Source organism: Neoarius graeffei, chromosome 28 (assembly GCF_027579695.1).
Source record: "Neoarius graeffei isolate fNeoGra1 chromosome 28, fNeoGra1.pri, whole genome shotgun sequence".
Taxonomy (NCBI): Eukaryota; Metazoa; Chordata; class Actinopteri; order Siluriformes; family Ariidae; genus Neoarius; species Neoarius graeffei.
This window is the reverse complement of record NC_083596.1, coordinates 22,506,649-22,525,191: the sequence shown is the minus strand read 5'-3', so window position 1 is coordinate 22,525,191 and position 18,543 is coordinate 22,506,649. Positions and strand designations below refer to the sequence as shown.

Sequence of the window (18,543 nt, the reverse complement as noted above, 5' to 3'; positions counted from 1 at the left end):
TAACTACATAAAACTGCAGGTGTATGTATGTTCCTAATAAAGTGGATGGTGAGTGTATAAATGTGTATTTTATACTTGTGTATGTGAAAAGTTTGATATGGGTTAATTTTATATTAAAGAAATAACAGATTGCATGTGTTCCATGTTACATACCTTCTCTTTTGTTTCTAGAGTATCTGGATCAATTTTGTGCATAAAGTTTGTCTCTGTGCTGACATAGTAGTCACCTTTAAATTTCACAAAGTTCACATTTGCGTTGTCTGTGGGCTCTAAAAGAGATGAACATTGGACAATTAGCTGAATTAGCTGATCTATTCCTTGGGTGCATGCCGTTGCATTACAATGAACAAGAAATCAGATAACACTATTGTGCACTGCATGATATTTTTCTTTCCCGATGGTCATTCTGTCAGATTAGGAAATCATAGTGTAATAAATTCTCACAGTATTTTGGTCTGGATACTAGCAAAACTACAAGTTTGACCCTGATCAATAATCATTCATGTCCTTGTCATGCTGAGGGTTAAGAAATTGTTAATCATGGCCATCAAGGAACAGGTCGTAGGAGTTGTCAAACTAGGTGAGAAAATACAAAAACTCTGACATGCTAGACTTTTTGTTGGGGCATCGTGGGGCACCCTAGATGCCACATTGCTGTTCTTCAATTGTCATGCTACTTGTTACACTAGCCTATTCATTGTTCATAATATTCATATTCAGGCCCAACACTGAAATTTGTCAGCCATGAAAAAGTTGTCAAAATCAGGCTGAATTTGTATAGTCTGATCTCTGTATTATTTCATAGAAAAATAGTAATGGAAAAATCATGATGTTTAAACTAATGTATCATTAATGCAAAAAGCAATTTGGACAGTGATTAAAATAAATTACAATGTAGCAGGGGTCAGAATAAGAAGATAGCAGGCAGACAATGAAAAGGCTCGGTAGTACTGTTCAGAACAATAATTCACAATGAAGGTGTGAAACTGACGTGGGTATATGGGGAGACTAATGATGTGTGTGATGATTGTCAGCTGAGTTCAATAGGCCGGTGACAGAAGGTGCTGTGTGTTCTGGGATGTGTAGTTCTGGGAGTTCATGCTTGTAGTTTGGTTCGTGACTGTGTTTTCAATGGGGATACTGACACTACGGCCTTATGTCAAAACTGTCTCAGAGTGCCTCAAAGAAGTTTTCTGCTCAATAACTCAACAGAAGTACACTATATAGCCAAATGTAGACTATGGATGGACACCTAACCATTGAATATCCCATTCAAAAGCCACTGGCATTAATATGGAATTGGTCCCACCTTTGCTGCTATAACAGCCTCTTCTTCAGTGAAGGCTTTCCACTAGATGTTGGACACTGGCCATACGCATTTAACCACAAGAGCACAAACAGTTGCAGATTGATATCTGGCAAGAAGACCTAGTGTGAACCTGATGTGTCAATTCATCCCAAAGGTGTTCCATGGGACTGAAGTCAGACCTCTATACAGGCCACTCAGGTTCTTTCACACCAACCTTAGTAAAGCATGTCTTTATGGAGCTCAGTTTGTGCACAGGGATGTTGTCATGCTTCAACAAGTTTTTAAGCTTGTTATTCCAGTGAAAGGAAATCTTAATGCTAAATCATGCAAAGAAATCCTTGATAATTTTGTGGTTCCGACTTTGTGGCAACAGTTTGAAGAAGACCTTCATGGTCAGGTGTCGACATAATTTTGGCCATATAGTGTATGTAATTGATGCTTTGTTTCAGAACTCTTTCTTTCTTTCTATTTGTTACCAAGGAGACATCTTTGACTGAATTACAGTTGTGTTCCTGTGCCTTAGTTGTGGCTTTGTATCTTGCAGAGATCCTCTGCACTCTAATGCTGACAAACTGAGGGAGATTTGCATACTGTGAATGGGATATACTGTACAGTAGATGGTTCAATGAGTTTGTTTGATGCCCTCCCTTTGGTTCACCTAAGAGCATGTGGGTTTTAATCTGAATTACCCTATTCCAGAAGAACAGTACTGTTGCTTATAGAGTGTGTATTATCATACAGGACTAAATTAGACTGAACATTCATGGTCTGGATATATTCAGCCAACTCTCTAATGCCCTGAATCCAACCCTTTAACCCATCTTTAGCTATAAGATTGCATTGGTACTAGGTTGCTACAAATGGCGACATGACAAGGCCAATAGAAATGGAGATCAGAAGAAGGCAATAGACAGAAGGTAAACAGAAATCACCTAATCAGCAGCTAATGTACTTCACCAGATAAGGTTCGGCAGCAGAGAAAACCATCCTGATGACCCCGATGCTTTGCAAAATCAGTTTTTAAAGAGACTTGCCACAGAAATAAAATCAAATAAAGGACTTAGATATCCTCACAATTATTGAAAATTTATATATATGAGTGATTCCATGCTTATGGGTACTGAAATGGGGGCATGAACTTATTCACCTAAAACCATTTCTTTTTTTACCATCAGGTCACAAAACATGTAATCTTTAATGAATGATATGTTAAAAGATAACTTTAATTTTCTGAGATGTAATAAAAACATTTATATGCCAAAGTCAAGCCTATGAGTTCCAAAATGATGTCTGTTACATTACTTCTGTTACGATTGTCCATCTCACGTCTGTTACAAATTACAATCTAGCTATATACCATGTTAATCTTATTGAAAGAATGTGTATGTTTATTCTACTACACATGTTTATTAATTATATTTGCTAAAACATCACCTTCCTATGTTTCAAAAAGTAATTCTACATTGTTAAAATTGAGAATATATATGTCCACAACACTTCTGTTACGTTCTGACTTTGGCATATGTTTTTATTACATCTCAGAAAATTAAAGTTATCTTTTAACATATCATTCATTAAAGATTATATGTTTTGTGACCTGATGGTAAAAAAAGAAATGGTTTTAGGTGAATTTTTAAAAATAAGTTCATGTCCCCATTTCAGTACCCATAAGCGTGGAATCACTCATATATATATATATATATATATATATATATATATATATATATATATATATATATATATCATCTCATTATCTCTAGCCGCTTTATCCTGCTCTACAGAGTCGCAGGCAAGCTGGAGCCTATCCCAGCTGACTATGGGCGAAAGGTGGGGTACACCCTGGACAAGTTGCCAGGTCATCACAGGGCCAACACATAGACACAGACAACCATTCACACCTACGGTCAATTTAGAGTCACCAGTTAACCTAACCTGCATGTCTTTGGACTGTGGGGGAAACCGGAGCACCCGGAGGAAACCCACACGGACATGGGGAGAACATGCTAACTCCACACAGAAAGGCCCTCGCTGGCCATGGGGCTTGAACCCGGACCTTCTTGCTGTGAGGCAACAGCGCTAACCACTACACCACCGTGCCGCCCCATATATATATAACTGATTAATTAATAAGTATTTACAGCCTCAGTTTGAATTGTCTTTTACAGATTTGAGTAGTTTTGGATTTGTCTATATAAGCTTTGCACCTTTTGATTTTGTTACTTTCTTCCATTCTTCAATGCAACTTTTCTCCAACTCTCCCAAATTAGATGAAGAATGTTGGTGGTTTTGCCATTCCAAAACACAAACCTTGTTTTTTCCAGCCATTCCTTTGGAGCCTTTGCCCTACGCTTTAGATTTCTGTCCACAATTTGCCCATATTTGGCTCCATAAATGTTGCCTATGATGGCAATAAGCTTTTCAGTTCCTTCTGCTGAAAAGCAATGCAAGAACATGATGCTACCACCTAAATGTTTTGTTACAAAAATGGTATTACTTGGCTGTTGGGCTGTATTTGGTTTGTGTCAAACATTATGGTTGACTTTAGGCCAAATGGCTCAACTGTACTCATTAGACCACAAAATCTTTTTTTTTTTTTCCCAAAAAAACTGCGCAATTTTCAAATATGGCCTTTTTCAGAAGTGGCTTCCTTCTGTCCACTCTCCCATAAAGGCTGGCTCTGTGAAGAGCTGATGATATTATTGAAGTCTGTCCAAATTATCTTATTTCAACCAGTGAGCTCTGTAATCACTTCAGTGTTGTAGCTGGACTCTTGGACACTTTTCTGACAATTGACCTTCTTGCTCAAGCACTCATTTCTTGACCTGATCTTGGTAGTGTCTGGGAGTGAAACATCAATTATGGACTGCTTTCTAATGACTGTTCCTGCAGCTGGTCTAGGGGCACCACAGGAGATGCATTTGGCAAAAATGGCAAGCATTCCACCTTAAAAACATGAAAAGCAGTTCACCCATCTTAAAAACATGAAACAAATAGGCTGGACAATATAGAACCAACATCAATGACAAAGAACAAAAGGATCCTTCAAAATCTACCCTGATCAAGAAAGATCAAGATGGCCCAAAGCAACAACAAGGAATCTGCACATCATTTGTCAAGTTTACTAAGAAAGTAAGCAAAGAAGCACTCCCTAAAGGCCAATTTATGCTGACAACCCAGTCCTCGCAGATGGCATCACAGATGGCGTCTGCGAAGCCCCCCCCTTCGCAGATGCTCTGCGTGCACCTCCCAAAAATTGTGACCACCGCAGACAGCCTCGCAGACAAGAGGGTTCTGATTGGTCCACTCTACATCCGCTGTACACGCACTTCCGCTTCCCTACTTTCCCGGTTTGTTTTGTTTTCACGACCGCCATTTTTAAAAACACGAGCGAAGATGGAGCAGCACGAACAGCGGTTGATCGAGGAAGTGAGGAAGTACGTACATCTATACGACTCTAGTTCTAGTCATTATAAGTAACCGGAGGATAAACACTCCACTAACCACACCCACCAACTACTCCTAGCGATTTCGCGACTTCGCGCTCCCTTGCGTTGTGGCGGTGAATAACATCGCGCATGCCTATTACTCCCCGCTCAATGATAAATTACAACTGTCTGTGAAAAGCTATCTGCGAAAGCCTTGTCACAAGAGCATGCAGAGGCCTTTAGGGAGATTGAAAGGAGAGAGAAAAGGGAATTCCTGGATCTCGCAAATATATTTAGAATGCCTGCCTGAAGGTTCAAGAATGGGGGGGGGGGGGAATCTAAAGGTACCCTGGAACCAAATCAAGAGTAGACTGTCAGCACTGAATGGGGCAGAGAAGATCCAGAAGTGTAGAAACAAACAAACAAAAAAAGGTAGAGACTATAAGGTTCTTCAGAAACTTTGAAGCAGAAAAAGAGTGGAAATTCTGAGATGGAACATTGCCAAGAACCAACTAAGCCACCCTGTGAACCCTAAGAACATCACACTTAACTCCCCATCTTGGGACAACAATCCCTGGCCTGGGATTGAGTAGCACTGAATTAGAGCATCTACCGTACACATATTTGCATTTGTAAGTAGACTATACTCACTTATCATCTCAAAACGAGATAGAAAACGCTGGAAGATATTCTTGCATGGATCAGGGAAAGCAAGAGTGCCAAACTCAGACACCATGATTCGATTCATCTCACTGTTCTGCTTGTAGGAGTCACTGCGCAGGAAGCGACTTCTGTAGGTCACCTGACCTTCAGCAATATGAAAGGAGTGCATCATAGCCATTCCATCAAACCAATGGTTGAAGCTGAAAGAAGATAGTCAGTCATAAATTGACAACATTGAAAATGGTGTGAAGTAGTAAACTGGTCAGCAATAAAGTGTGTGTGTGTGTGTGTGTGTGTGTGTGCATGAATTGAATGTTTCTTAAGTCTAGAAAAGTAGTAAATGATAGCGGAGCTCCTCACACGTGGAACAGAGCCCCATATATGTGTGTGTGTGTGTGTGTGTGTGTGTGTGTGTGTGTGTGTGTGTGTGTGTGCATGAATTGAATGTTTCTTAAGTCTAGAAAAGTAGTACATGATAGCGGAGCTCCTCGCACGTGGAACAGAGCCCCATATCAAACTTGATATATCAAACAGTTGTTTGGTTACATCTGTCATGTACACACACATTGAAGCATGGAGTGCATACCCACAGATTGCAAAGCGTGTGCAATCCATTAGGACTAATTAGCATGCACCTGTTCATGATTAGAACTCAATCACAGCACATACATATAAGGACTCTCACTAACAGTCAGATTTTATGAAAGCCTTGTATTTTGTATGCTTTTCTGGTTTTGACCACGTGTGTGTTTTTTGGACTTTGAGTATTGTATTATCTCTGATATCCTGTCTATGCCTTGCTTGAAAACTGTCTGTTTTTCAACTCTGCCTTTGTGTCTGTTTTGGATTTGTTTGGTAGTGTGCTTTCAATAAAACTATTCCTGCTCTTACATCTGTCCACCCGCCCTTAGGTGACAGAAAATGTCAATTGTCCAACAAGCTAGTGGACTAATAAAACTCTTTTAACTAGTCTTATATGAGTGTCATGAATATATTCCCTAAAATGTATTAGTAAATAATCCCATGTAATTTTTTAAAAGCAAGTTAACAATAATCGTTGGATTAAAACCCATGTATCTTATGTAAATAAAGATACAAATTTCATTGTCTGGTGGTCAAGTGTGACACTTGACCACCAGACAATGAAATTTGATATTCGATCATAACTATACAGTAATGATTTAAAGTGAAAGTGCTGGTTCACTGTTGGCCACCAGGTACCCAGCAGAGTCACACCATAATAAATGTCATGGTGTTGTTTCTGGCTCATGGCATGTGGTGTCAAAGAAAGGAATAAATATGTATTCGTAACTAAAAAGCGTATCTCATTATTGGTATCACTGTCACAAGACAATGCAGCAATTTACTGACTTGAAATACACTACACAACATAACTCAGTGGTACATATGCGATAATATTATTATTCTATTCAGGTCAATTTTGCGTCCTTGCAAAGATTTTGCTCATACACTCATCAAAAGCTCCGCTCTTAGGCAGTGCCTACATATCTAAATTATTAGTGCGATATTATGTAGTTGTTTTGGTTTGTTTGTACATAACTGATTAACCAAAAATTGCTATTGTGTATCTTTCTTACTGTTGATTTCCAAACTCAAATTTTCCAGGGCCATTGCGAAGAAAATTTCCATGGATCCATGTAGGTATTGTGCCTTTGATAGTTGTAGGGATGGGCTCTGGAGTCTCCTCCACACTCTGCACAAGTGGGACAATGTCCTGAAGCCCATACTGCTCCTTTAAGGTATTTTTTGGCTTATTGTTCAAAGCTGAAAAAAGATGAAGACTGACATCACAAATTGTTTTGAAAGACATGGATCTATTATGAATAACAAATATTGTTTTAATCGACATATAGTATAGAACATAGTAAATATTAATATATTGCATATACTGCAATCTGTTTTCAAACAAAATACCATTCAAAAATACAAAATAGTCTTTTAAGAGACTCTTTTGATTTTTTTTTTCTATTCATATTAAAAGGGAATTTGGAGGTGGAATTTTCCCCCACTAATAAAAATAATGCCTCTATATTATCTTTTACGTCATGGAAGAACACATAATATAAGAATGGATTGCCCGTTAAGGTGATCAATGGAATGCTGATTCTCTCTGTCCTCCTGTGAGTCACTGAAAACAGCTGGGTTTTGGGGTGCATTCAGTTGTCTGGGAAGTGTGCCAAGGATTGCATTGTAGGTGGCTGATAAATGGTGTCTTAGACCCCCACCTCTGTTCAGTGATGGCTGTTCCAGGTTGACAAAAATGGCTTCTTTAACTCCTCGCTCATACCAATGATCCTCTCTGGATAAAATGCGTACGTTGCAATCCTGAAATGAGTGTCCTTTGTTGTTAAGATGAAGGTAGACAGCAGAGTCCTGGCCTGACTATGGCCCTGTCCACACGGCAACGGATTCAGGTGAATCCGATACAATTGTTTATCGTTTAGGCCTGGCGTCCACACGGCACCGGCGTTTTGGGTGCTCCAAAACGCAATCTTTTGAGAACGGGTTCCAGAGTGGAAAGATCTGGCAACATTGCCGTTGCGAAGTCGTCTGGATGAGTAGAACGGATTTGTTTACGATGATGTCACAACCACATGACTGTCAGTGCTTCACGCCAGGTAGAAGTGTAACGAACTCAATGCGAGTTGTCAACAAATCCTATAACTTGGTTCATGAAACACGCTTACAAAATATTTTCACTGTGGATATTTATTGTGTAATGGTGCAAAGTGAGAGAGAGAGAGAGAGAGAGAGAGAGAGAGAGAGAGAGAGAGAGAGAGAGAGAAATAGCCCTTAGGGCAGAGTCAATCCCGCCAGCAAAAATAGGGAAAAAAAGGAGCGATCTCACCTCTTCAGATGTTGGTTTAAGTCCTACAATACATTCCTCAAAAAGGGCATAGAACAACAAATTAAGCCATCAACGTGTAGCATTCAATTTATTCCAGACCATTAAAGACGCTGCCTTCCGCGTAGAATCATACTTCATCCTCACCGCCATATTGGATAGGTCAAAGCAGAGAATAAAGATGCCTCATTCATGTGCTGCGTTTAACTGTACCAACAGGTTTACCGTCCAAACGAGATCACATGGGATTACCTTTCACAGGTGAGACTGGAAAAATACTTTTCATTGTATTTGGTCATTATAACGTAATTTTACGAACAGATTTTCCTGACTTTGTGGCTAATATGAAGTCTCGCGCATAATAGTTTATGCGCATGCGTCCTTACTTCTTCTATTGTTCTGGTGTCTCCGAAGGGACCGTCTTACAGCGCCCCTACAGGTGTGGCATGTGTATTGCATCGTTTTCAGCAAGCATTGCGTTGCCATATGGACCTGATATTTTACTGATCGTTGCCCATTTGGACGTGATATTTTTTTAAATAACATCTCGTTGCCATTGTCGTGTGGATGTAGCCTATGTCCTGGATGACTGAGAATCTTCACAGACATCTCTCATTCACTAATCATCAGTCCTGCTACTTAAGCCTCTCTCACACTCCCACAGTTGCAAAGTATTGTTCAGAGTTTACTCTTGTTGCACCAAGCCATTTCCTTTCTGCCTGGCTCTAGTTTCTTTGACCTTTGTTCTTGTTTTCACCTCTTTGTTCTCTAGTCCTGCCTGCATTGCTCTGTTTACCGATCGATCGAACCTCACCTGTTCTTTGACTACGATTCTCATCTAGTGTTTTGGCTTTGTTTCCAGTTTGCTGCTCCCGCTCTTCCCTGCACATATATCTGTAAGTGCCTGCACCCTGAAAGGATACTTCACCTTAATGGATGCAGCAGAGGAGGCAAAGCAGACTGCTCTGAGTTCCCAGGGGTGCCTCTTGGGAGAACATCAGCAGATGCTTGCCAACCTAAACACCAGGATGGCACAGCTTGCTGCCTTGATGTCACAGGCCCTCCTAATGCACCCCGAAGCCTCCCTGAGTCCCACGCTACTTCTCCTATAACCTGAGAAATATACTGGTGATGCTCTCAGCTGTAAGGAATTTTTGCTTCAGTGCTCCATGTACTTCTCTACAATCCCCAACATCTCTGATGAACAGATGATCACCAAGTTTCTTTCGTTCTTGACCAGTAAGGCACTACAGGGGGCAAGCGCTGTGTGGAAGAGTGGAGATAAGCACACTACATCATATGACCATTTCCTCAAATTATTCAAGTGAGTGTTTGATCATGAACCCGAGGGAATTGAAGTCGGCGAGAGCTTACTGACCATCACGCAAGGCTCACGAAGAGTTGCGGACTACACCTTGGATTTCAGAACTCTCCCAGCAGCCAGTGGATGGAATGAGCTGGCTCTAAAAGCTGTGTTTCACCAAGGTCTCCATCCTGAGGTATTGAGTGAACTGGCATGTAGGGATGAACACCTCACCTTAGACTCCCTAATCGAGCTAGCAATCCAGCTGGATCAATTACTTTCCAGCTGACCATCCCTCAAGGAAGAAACCAAGCCAGCTCCGACCACTGATGCTCCCACACTCATAGAGGTCTCACAAACCCATCTGAAATGCTCTGAGCGAGAAAGGAGGAGACAAAAGGGTTTGTGTTTCTACTGTGGGAGTTCCAGTCATTCGATTATTCAGTGTCCAGTTCATCTGTCTCGCCCCAGCTCTGCTGAGATCACGTCTGACCCGGTGAGTCCAGTGAGATCTTTTAAAGCCCAATCTTTCAAAGTACCTGTATTGCTGAAACTGCCCCCCTCAACCCATGTGCTTTCTGCATTTGTTGAGTTGGGGCAGAGGGGAATCTCATCAACAGCTTGATTGTCCAGAAGTTCAGTTTGTCCACAAACCCTCTGCAGAGTCCACTCAGCATCAGGGCCATCAGGGGATGGTCTCGTCACCACTCGGACTGTTCCCGTGCACATTCAGGTGGGAGCTCTTCATTCAGAGCTCATCTCACTCTTAGTTACCTCCACCATTCATCACGACATCATTCTGGGCTATCCATGGCTGCAGCTTTACGACCCGCTAATCTCCTGGCAGAATAAGGAGATTCTCTAGAGGTCACCTATATGCTTCCAGAATTGTCTTCAGCATCCTCAGTTAAGTTTGTCCTCCATCTCTGTAGAGAGACCCCAGCCTGACTCCTTAGAAAATATTCCTGAGGGTTACTTGGACTTAAGGGAGGTCTTCAGTAAGGGTAAGGCCTGTGGCCTACCACCACAGTGCCCATACGACTGTGCCTTTGATCTCTTACCAGGTACGTCTCCACCACACAGTCACATCTATCCTCTTTCTCAGATGGAACAGACTGTGATGGAGGAGTATATACAAGAGGCCCTCAAGTAAGGTTACATATACCCGTCCACGTCACCAGCGTCTGCAGGATTCTTCATGGAGAAGAGAAGGGGAGGCCTCTGACCATGCATAGACTTTAGAGGGCTCAACCAAATCTCAGTTAAGTACCCATATCCTCTTCTATTGGTACCTTCGGCCTTAGAACAACTACGTAAAGCTAAGGTATTCTCTAAGTTAGACCTACACAGTGCCTATAACCTGGTCAGAATCTGAGAGGGAGATGAGTGGAAGACAGCCTTCAGCACTAACACTGGCCATTTTGAATACCAGGTAATGCCATATGGCTTCTCTTCAGCGGCAAGCATGTTCCAATGCCTTATCAATGACGTGCTTCGGGACATGTTGAGGAGATGCGTTGTGGCTTATATTGACGATATCCTGATGTACTGCCCAGATGAAGAGAGCCATCTTGGACATGTCAGATCAGTGCTCCAAAGCCTATTAGAGAATCACCTTTATGTCAAAGCTGAGAAGTGTGAATTCCACATGCGTCAGATCTCCTTTTTGGGGTACATCAGCAGTGCAGAGGGGGCCAGTATGGATCCCTCCAAGGTGTCTGTGGTTACATCCTGGCTGGTACCCACCTCAGTCAAGGAATTCCAACATTTCCTAGGTTTTGCCAACTTCTATCATCACTTTATTAGAAGTTTTAGCACTATTGCGGACCCTTTGACTTCCCTATTGGAGAAGGGACCTAAATGCCTCCACTGGACTCCCACGGCCGAAGAGGCCTTCAATAAGCTCAAGACTGCCTTCACCACAGCCCTGATATTTCAACATCCTGACCCAACCAGACCTTTCACGGTTGAGATAGACACCTCTGAGACTGGTGTAGGAGGGGTGCTCTCACAGTGCTTCAGCAAGAAACCCAAGCTCCACTCAGTAGCATTCTTTTTGAAGAAACTCACTTCTGCAGAGAGAAACTTTGACATCAGAAATAGAGAACTACTAGTTATCAAGCTAGCTCTGGAAGAATGGAGGCACTGGCTGGAGGGAGCCACACACCCCTTTGTCATACTAACAGACCATAAGAACCTTAAATATCTCAAGAAGGCAAAAAGACTCAATCCACACCAAGCCAGATGGGCCTTGTTTTTCACACACTTCCACTTCACGATATCTTATTGCCCCAGCACCAAGAACACTAAGGCGGATGCCTTGTCTCAGATTTTCAACTCATCTCCTCACAACCCTGAACTTCATCCCATCCTAACACCTGAATGTTTTATCTAGGAAATCACATGGGACCTAGACAAAGAGAAGGGATTTGCAATCTCTAACACCTCCAGAGAGCTGTCCACCCAGCTTCCTATACGTCCCAAATCATCTCAGAGGTAGACTCATCACATGGGCACATGCATCTCCTGCCACTGGTCATCCAAGCAGCTATCATACTCACCAACTGCTGAGGAACAAGTACTGGTGGTAGAACATGCTGACAGAAATTAATCATTTCATCTCTTCTTGCACTGAGTGTGCCCAGGCCAAAGTACTACAAACCCCTCCTGCTGGTAAGCTATGCCCTCTTAGTACCTCAGAGACTCTGGTCCCACCTGGCCATCAACTTTATCACAGATCTACCACTGTCCCAAGGCAACACCACCATCATGGTCACCATTGACAGATTTTCCAAGGCACTGAGACTCCTCCCATTACCTGGCATCCCCACTGCCTTCCAGACTGTCAAACTGTTATTCTAACATGTGTTCAGATACTTTGGCATCCTGGAGGACACAGTCAGTGACTGTGGCCCTCGGTTCATTTCTCAACTATGGGCCTGTTTCATGGAGCGGTTAGAAGTCTTGGTGAGCCTCACATCTGGATATCATCCCCAGTCTAACGGCCAGGTAGAACAGGCCAACCAGGAAATAGGATGTTTCCTCAGAATTTTCTGCATGTAGAACCAGGGGGCAGGCCTGATTCATTCCGTGGGCTGAGTATGCACAGAACTCTCTGAAGCACTCAGCAACACAACTAACACCCTTTCGGTGCATACTTGGTTACCAACCCCCCTGTTTCCATGGGATGACACACCGGCATGGGTACAGGCAGTGGAAGAATGGTTCTCATGGAGCCAAGCGATATGGGAGGAGGTTCACCAATGCATCAAGTCAGTCAATGCTAAGTATAAGGAGTACACCAACAAGCACAGAAGCAGCAACCCAGAATTTTCTCCAGGTGACTGGGTATGGGTTTCCACTAGAGACTTCAAGGAACCTAATACATGCAGGAAGCTATAGGCACGCTACATTGAACCTAACAAGGTATTCCAACATATAAATGAGGTCTCATACAGACTTGAGCTCCCACTTCACAGCCGCATAGCTCCTACATTTATGTCTCATGCCTAAAACCTGCAATCCAAGGTCTTCTATCTGAAAATGCCCCCACTCAAGATCACCCTTCCCCAAGCCTAGAAGGGGAACCCATCTACCAGATAAACAAGATCCTAGACTCTAGACACAGAAGAGGTCAACTAGAGTACCTGGTAGCCTGGGAAGGCTATGGACCAGAGGAACGAAGCTGGGTGGGAGCCAAGGACATTTTGGACCCTCTCCTGACACAGGAGTTCCATATCCAATATCCTGACAAGCCTACACCAAGGGGGAGAGGGTGTCCAAAGAAGACTGTAGCTCCTGGGGGGGGGGGTCTGTCAGTAATGGCATTGAGAGCGACAGCTCTAAACAGAGTACAAACATGGCTTCTCAAAACTACAATGCCCAAGAACCACAGCAACCTCTATTACCTGCTTATTAATTACACCTGTCTCTCATTCACTAATCATTAGTCTTACTATTTAACCCTCTCTCACACTCCCATAGCCGCAAAGTATCGTTCAGAGTTTATTCCTGCCGTACCAAGCCAGTTCCTTTCTGCCTGTCTATAGTTTCTTTGACCCTCGTTCTTGTTTTCACCTCTTTGTTCTCTAGTCCTGCCTGCATTGCCCTGTTTACTGATCGACTGACCCTCGCCTGCTCTTTGACTACAATTCTCAGCTAGGTGTTTTGTCTTTGTTTCTAGTTTGCTTCTCCCACTCTCCCCTGCACATACATCCATAAGTTCCTGCACCCTGACAAATAATAACTGAATATTATAACTTTTTTTTCTGAAAGCTGTTGTGTACCTGGGCCTGATTATAGACATGTCTCTGAATCCCACATGTCCTTCATACTCTGAAACAATGAGCACTAATTAAAAAAAAACAGCTTTTTTGTTGCTATCTTGTTTTACTACCTCCTCTCAAACATTTTCTAGCAAGAAATGTGTTTTTGATGGAGAATGCAAAGCAATTTCATAAACCTCTCCCACTTTTATCTCACCATATGCATGTAATATGCTGTAACATGCAAATTCCAGTTATTCTGTGTATCAACAAAGGGTGTGCGTCCTAAAATATATGAAAGTAGTAGTCTCTGTGTTTGGATTTTAGCACTATTTTAAGTGCTAAGACTGATCAAATGATACTACAAAGAAAAGCTTGATAGAAAGAGTGGTCAGGTCAGTATATTTGATTATAATAATATTGTATGTATTTTGTTTATAGAAATATTCAACTGCAACAGTGTGTTTAAAGTCAGGTCCATAAGTATTTGGACACTGATGCATTTATTACTATTGTAACTGCCTACCACAGTATATTGGGTTTGAAATTAAATAACGTACATGAGCTCAAAGTGCGGACTTCTGACAATTGGGTAGAAACACTACAAAACACTATATATTCTACCAATTTCTTTAACAGTTAGTGAAATGCACACATTACATTCTAAATTCGGGAGACTGATGAGTAAACTGTAGAATTTTTTTTTTAAATTACAGAAAATTATTTTATCTTCCCCTTTCAGAAATTAAACAACTGTACAGCTTATTTTCTGTCATCTGTAGTGCATCAGTACAATACTGTGCCTACTTTGTCTCATTCCTCGATCAGAGACACATAAATAAGACATTTATCATCTGGCATTGCTGGCAGTATATGGCTCTGGGTTTTTATGTGCATCTCCTTACTGGAGAAAATACTTGTGGAAATATAATGAGGTGCGCTGCAGTCCAGAGAACAAAAAGCTTGCAAAAACCTGCACCAAATGTGAAAAAAATTATATAACTGAAACCAAGACAGACCTTTATAATAAAATCAGCACTACTACAGATTTTGCAACAGTTAAGACTGAGTTTGGCATTTCACAGGTGATTAGTTGGGGGGAACAACAAATACAATAAGTGCTCATAGAGAGGAGAAAAAAGTGTAGGTGTAATTAATGATTTTGTGTATTTAGGATTGGATAAGTGATCAATCTTTAATAATTACATGAAATCAGTCTCATTAAATTTGAAGGTTAATAATTAAAATGAATCAATCCTATTGAATCGTTTAATCTGACTCATTTGAATTGAATCATACCATAGAATCAGTCTCATTTGAATCGTTTGAAGTGAATAATTCAGTGAATCGAATCAATGAATCATTTAGTGAATCAGTGAATTATTTAGTGAATCATACCATTAATCCTGGTTAAATTACCAGACAGCTAAATTATGGTATATCATTATTGATCACTTACAATATTACATAAATTGTCTACACCTTTGAATTCTTTGTGATTGGGCAACTTCAAAATATCGAAACAGCAGATGAATACACACAGCTTTGATAATAAATGAATTTATTATACAAAGATCAAAAATGGATAATCAGTTGGAATATACAGTGAGGTGTGTGTGTGTGTGTGTGTGTGTGTGTGTGTGGGGAAGGCCCTATGGCCTAGCTAAAGTGTGTTTGTTATCTGCAATCTTGGTATGTGTGTGTGGGGGGGAAGGCCCTATGCCTAGCTAAAGTGTGTTTGTCATCTGCAATCTTGGTATGTGTGTGCGTGGGGGAAGTGAATCCTCATGATTTAGTGAGCACGTGTTTTCTAAGTAACAAAGGAATTCCACACTCATAACATTATCAAACTCACTGAAATCTTAATAAGGTCAAAATGTATGTTAAGGAGATTGAGGATATTAGTAAAAGAATAAGAGAGAGAGAGAGAGAGAGAGACATGCACAAACTTATGGATTAACCAATTTTAAAATCAACAAACAAATGATAGAGAACCAAAATTCAGTGTATACACTTCATTTAACTTCAGATAACTTCACATTAAGTGAATAACTAATTCCTAAGACTTAAACTTTTGCCCAATGCCTGTTCTTACTGCAAAAAGTCTCGCCTTTTGTAGGAAGCAGTCTTACTGGAGAAGTTTGCGCTTCGGTGAGAGAGAGAGAAGTGAGAGCAGTTGCTCTGAAGTTTTCTTTGAAGATCTTCATAGCTCGTGAGAAGAAAGTTCTGATCAGACAGGGTTAGGATGGTCCAGCCGCTCCCAACCAATAAAACTGTCTATTTGGTTGCAGTCTAGTACGTACTGGAAAAATAATTGAAAAAAACGGTTTATAACTCACTTGAGTTAAAGCGCGCGTGTTTCCGGAGTCTACCGTGATCAAGAGTAGACCAGAAGAGGAAAACGCGCTGAAATGTGGTTTCGGACAGTCCGAGGGTAAGTGTCTCTTTTTAGGTCCGTTCTGCTCAGGATCAGACTTAGAGACAAAGGAAAATGGAGTTTCCAAGTCTCTTATGTGAATTCCTGAGGAATGTGATGTACGTGATCCCACCCAGGCGTGACATAGTCAATGCAGAAGTTGGCTGGGAGTTGTAGTTCTTAGACACAAGATGGCGCATGATACCTACAAAAGTAACAATATTCACTACTTATGCATAAAACAAAATGAAAAAGAAATAAACAAAAAAGCAGAAACGATCTAAAAAACCCTAACAATTAATTTCTATAACATGGTTTAAAAATTGTTTAAAAAAAATTAAAAATATTTTTAATTCTTTTTGCAATACAATTATGTTTAATTACATAAGCAGTGTGACATCAGACAGCTGATGATTATACCACTTACAGGTTGGTCAATATGGCTAGTTTTTATGCTTTGCATTTGGAGAAAATCCTCCAAATTTATAAGTGTGTATACTGTGTGTGGCATTCGCGACTGCAGCAGGGAACACAGACACACAACCCAGGGCTCAGTGGACAACACAAGTGCTCTTTTAATTTAAGGAGGGCAGGGGGAGTGCAATGGGTGAGAGCAGTGCAGTAGATGCAGGTGTCAGAAGGCCAGAGCCGGTCTAGCACTGGGTCACAGATGAGGGCTGGCTGCATCTGGCTCTTTTGTCGATCCACTGCTGGAAGCAGGAGCAGGGGCAATTGCTGCTGAGAGCACTGATTTCCCTGTTGTCCTCCTTGGCATCCTTAGCATCAGCAAAGTGGCCTGTGTTGGGAGAGGAGGGAAGAATCAGTCAACATACTCTGAAAACACCCAACTAACCTCTGTTTGTGACTATGCCTCTTTATACTCCCCTGGCTGCTCAAGGAAGGTAGACTGAGGCACAGCTTAAGCTGCTTCAGCTGTGTGCAAACAGTGGGTTTCACCCTGTGGCCACACTGCTTTTGGCAGTCCAAAACAGTGGTGCTGAAGTACCACTGTCTTTTTCAGCACCATGGGAGCAGTACAGTGAGGAGTGATGCACTGCTTGAACCACTGCCCCCCAGCTCTGAGCTTACCATCCTCCAAGGCTTGGTCCTGAGACGATAGTACTTGGAGAGGCCATTGGTGTTCCCATGGTGGGTCCCAACTCTGTATTGGACTTGGAAAGAGAAGTCTTGGTGGGACAAGAACCAGTGAGTAACATGAGTGTTGGTGTCTTTGGCTGCTGCTTAACTGACCATGCCCCACTTCATTAACTGAAGTGGGGCATGGTCAGTGACTAATGTGAAGTGACAACCAGACAGATAGTACTTGAGCTCAATGATTACCCACTTGATGGCTAAGGCTTTTCTCTCCACAACCACATAGTTCTTTTCTGTGGGGGATAGTTTGTGGCTGATGTACAGCACAGGATGCTCTTCACACCCTATGACCTAAGAGAGCATGGCACCCATGTCCGTCTCTAAAGTGTCCATCTGAATGATGAATGCAGGTCAAAGTCCAGGTTTTGGAAGACAGGGGCAGTGGTGAGGGCCTTCTTCAGGGCCTGGAATTCCTGCTCTGTTTTGCTGGTCCATTGTATCTTGTCTGGCTCTCCTTTCCTGGTCAGGTCAGAGAGGGGAGAGGCTACAAAGGAGAAGCTGGGCACAAACTTGCAGTAATATCCAGCCAGCCCCAAGAATGACATAGTTGTCGCTTGGCGATGGGCCGAGGGTAGTTCTGGACAGCCTCAATCTTCTCCTGTGATTTGAGCAGCCCCTGGCCAATGTGATAATCCAAGTACTGTGCTTCAGTCAGCCCAAGATGATACTTCTGAGGATTGGCAGTAAGCATAACCTTCCTCAGCTCCCTTCAGGACAACTTTGAGATGGTGCAGGTGGTCGGCCCAGGTGGACGAATGGATGATAATGTTGTCCAAGTAGACTGCTGTGAACTTTCAGTGGGGGCACAGTACAATGTCCGTGAGGTGATGGAACATTGCTGGTGCCCCATGGAGGCCTAATAGGAGGACCTGGCACTGCCAGTGGCCTGACAAGATGGTGAAGGCAGTCTTTGGCTGGGCTTGGGGTGTCAGATCCACCTGCCAGTAGCCCTTTGTGTGGTTAAGGGTGAAAACAAAGCGGGCCCTCCCTAGACTGTCAACCAAGTCATCCACCCTAGGCAGGGGAAAGCTGTCAAAGTCTGAGACAGTGTTGAGCTTCCTGAAGTCATTGCAGACTCTCAGATTTTCACTCGGCTTGGGCACCACCACAAAGGTGCTTGACCAAGGGCTGATGGGCTCCT

General features: G+C 42.1%; 1 protein-coding gene across 1 annotated transcript in view; it reads right to left on the bottom strand.

Moving 5' to 3' along the window:
- The window catches only part of LOC132876022 (carotenoid-cleaving dioxygenase, mitochondrial-like), a 100,921-nt gene that overhangs the window by 47,340 nt on the left and 35,038 nt on the right, over window positions 1-18,543 (bottom strand). Inside the window, exons 2-4 of the mRNA XM_060913228.1 lie at window positions 6,996-7,182; window positions 5,386-5,597; window positions 154-269 (exon numbers count right to left, since the gene is read on the bottom strand). Coding sequence (XP_060769211.1) covers window positions 154-269; window positions 5,386-5,597; window positions 6,996-7,182 — 515 coding nt within the window. The remainder of the gene's footprint in view (window positions 1-153; window positions 270-5,385; window positions 5,598-6,995; window positions 7,183-18,543) is intronic.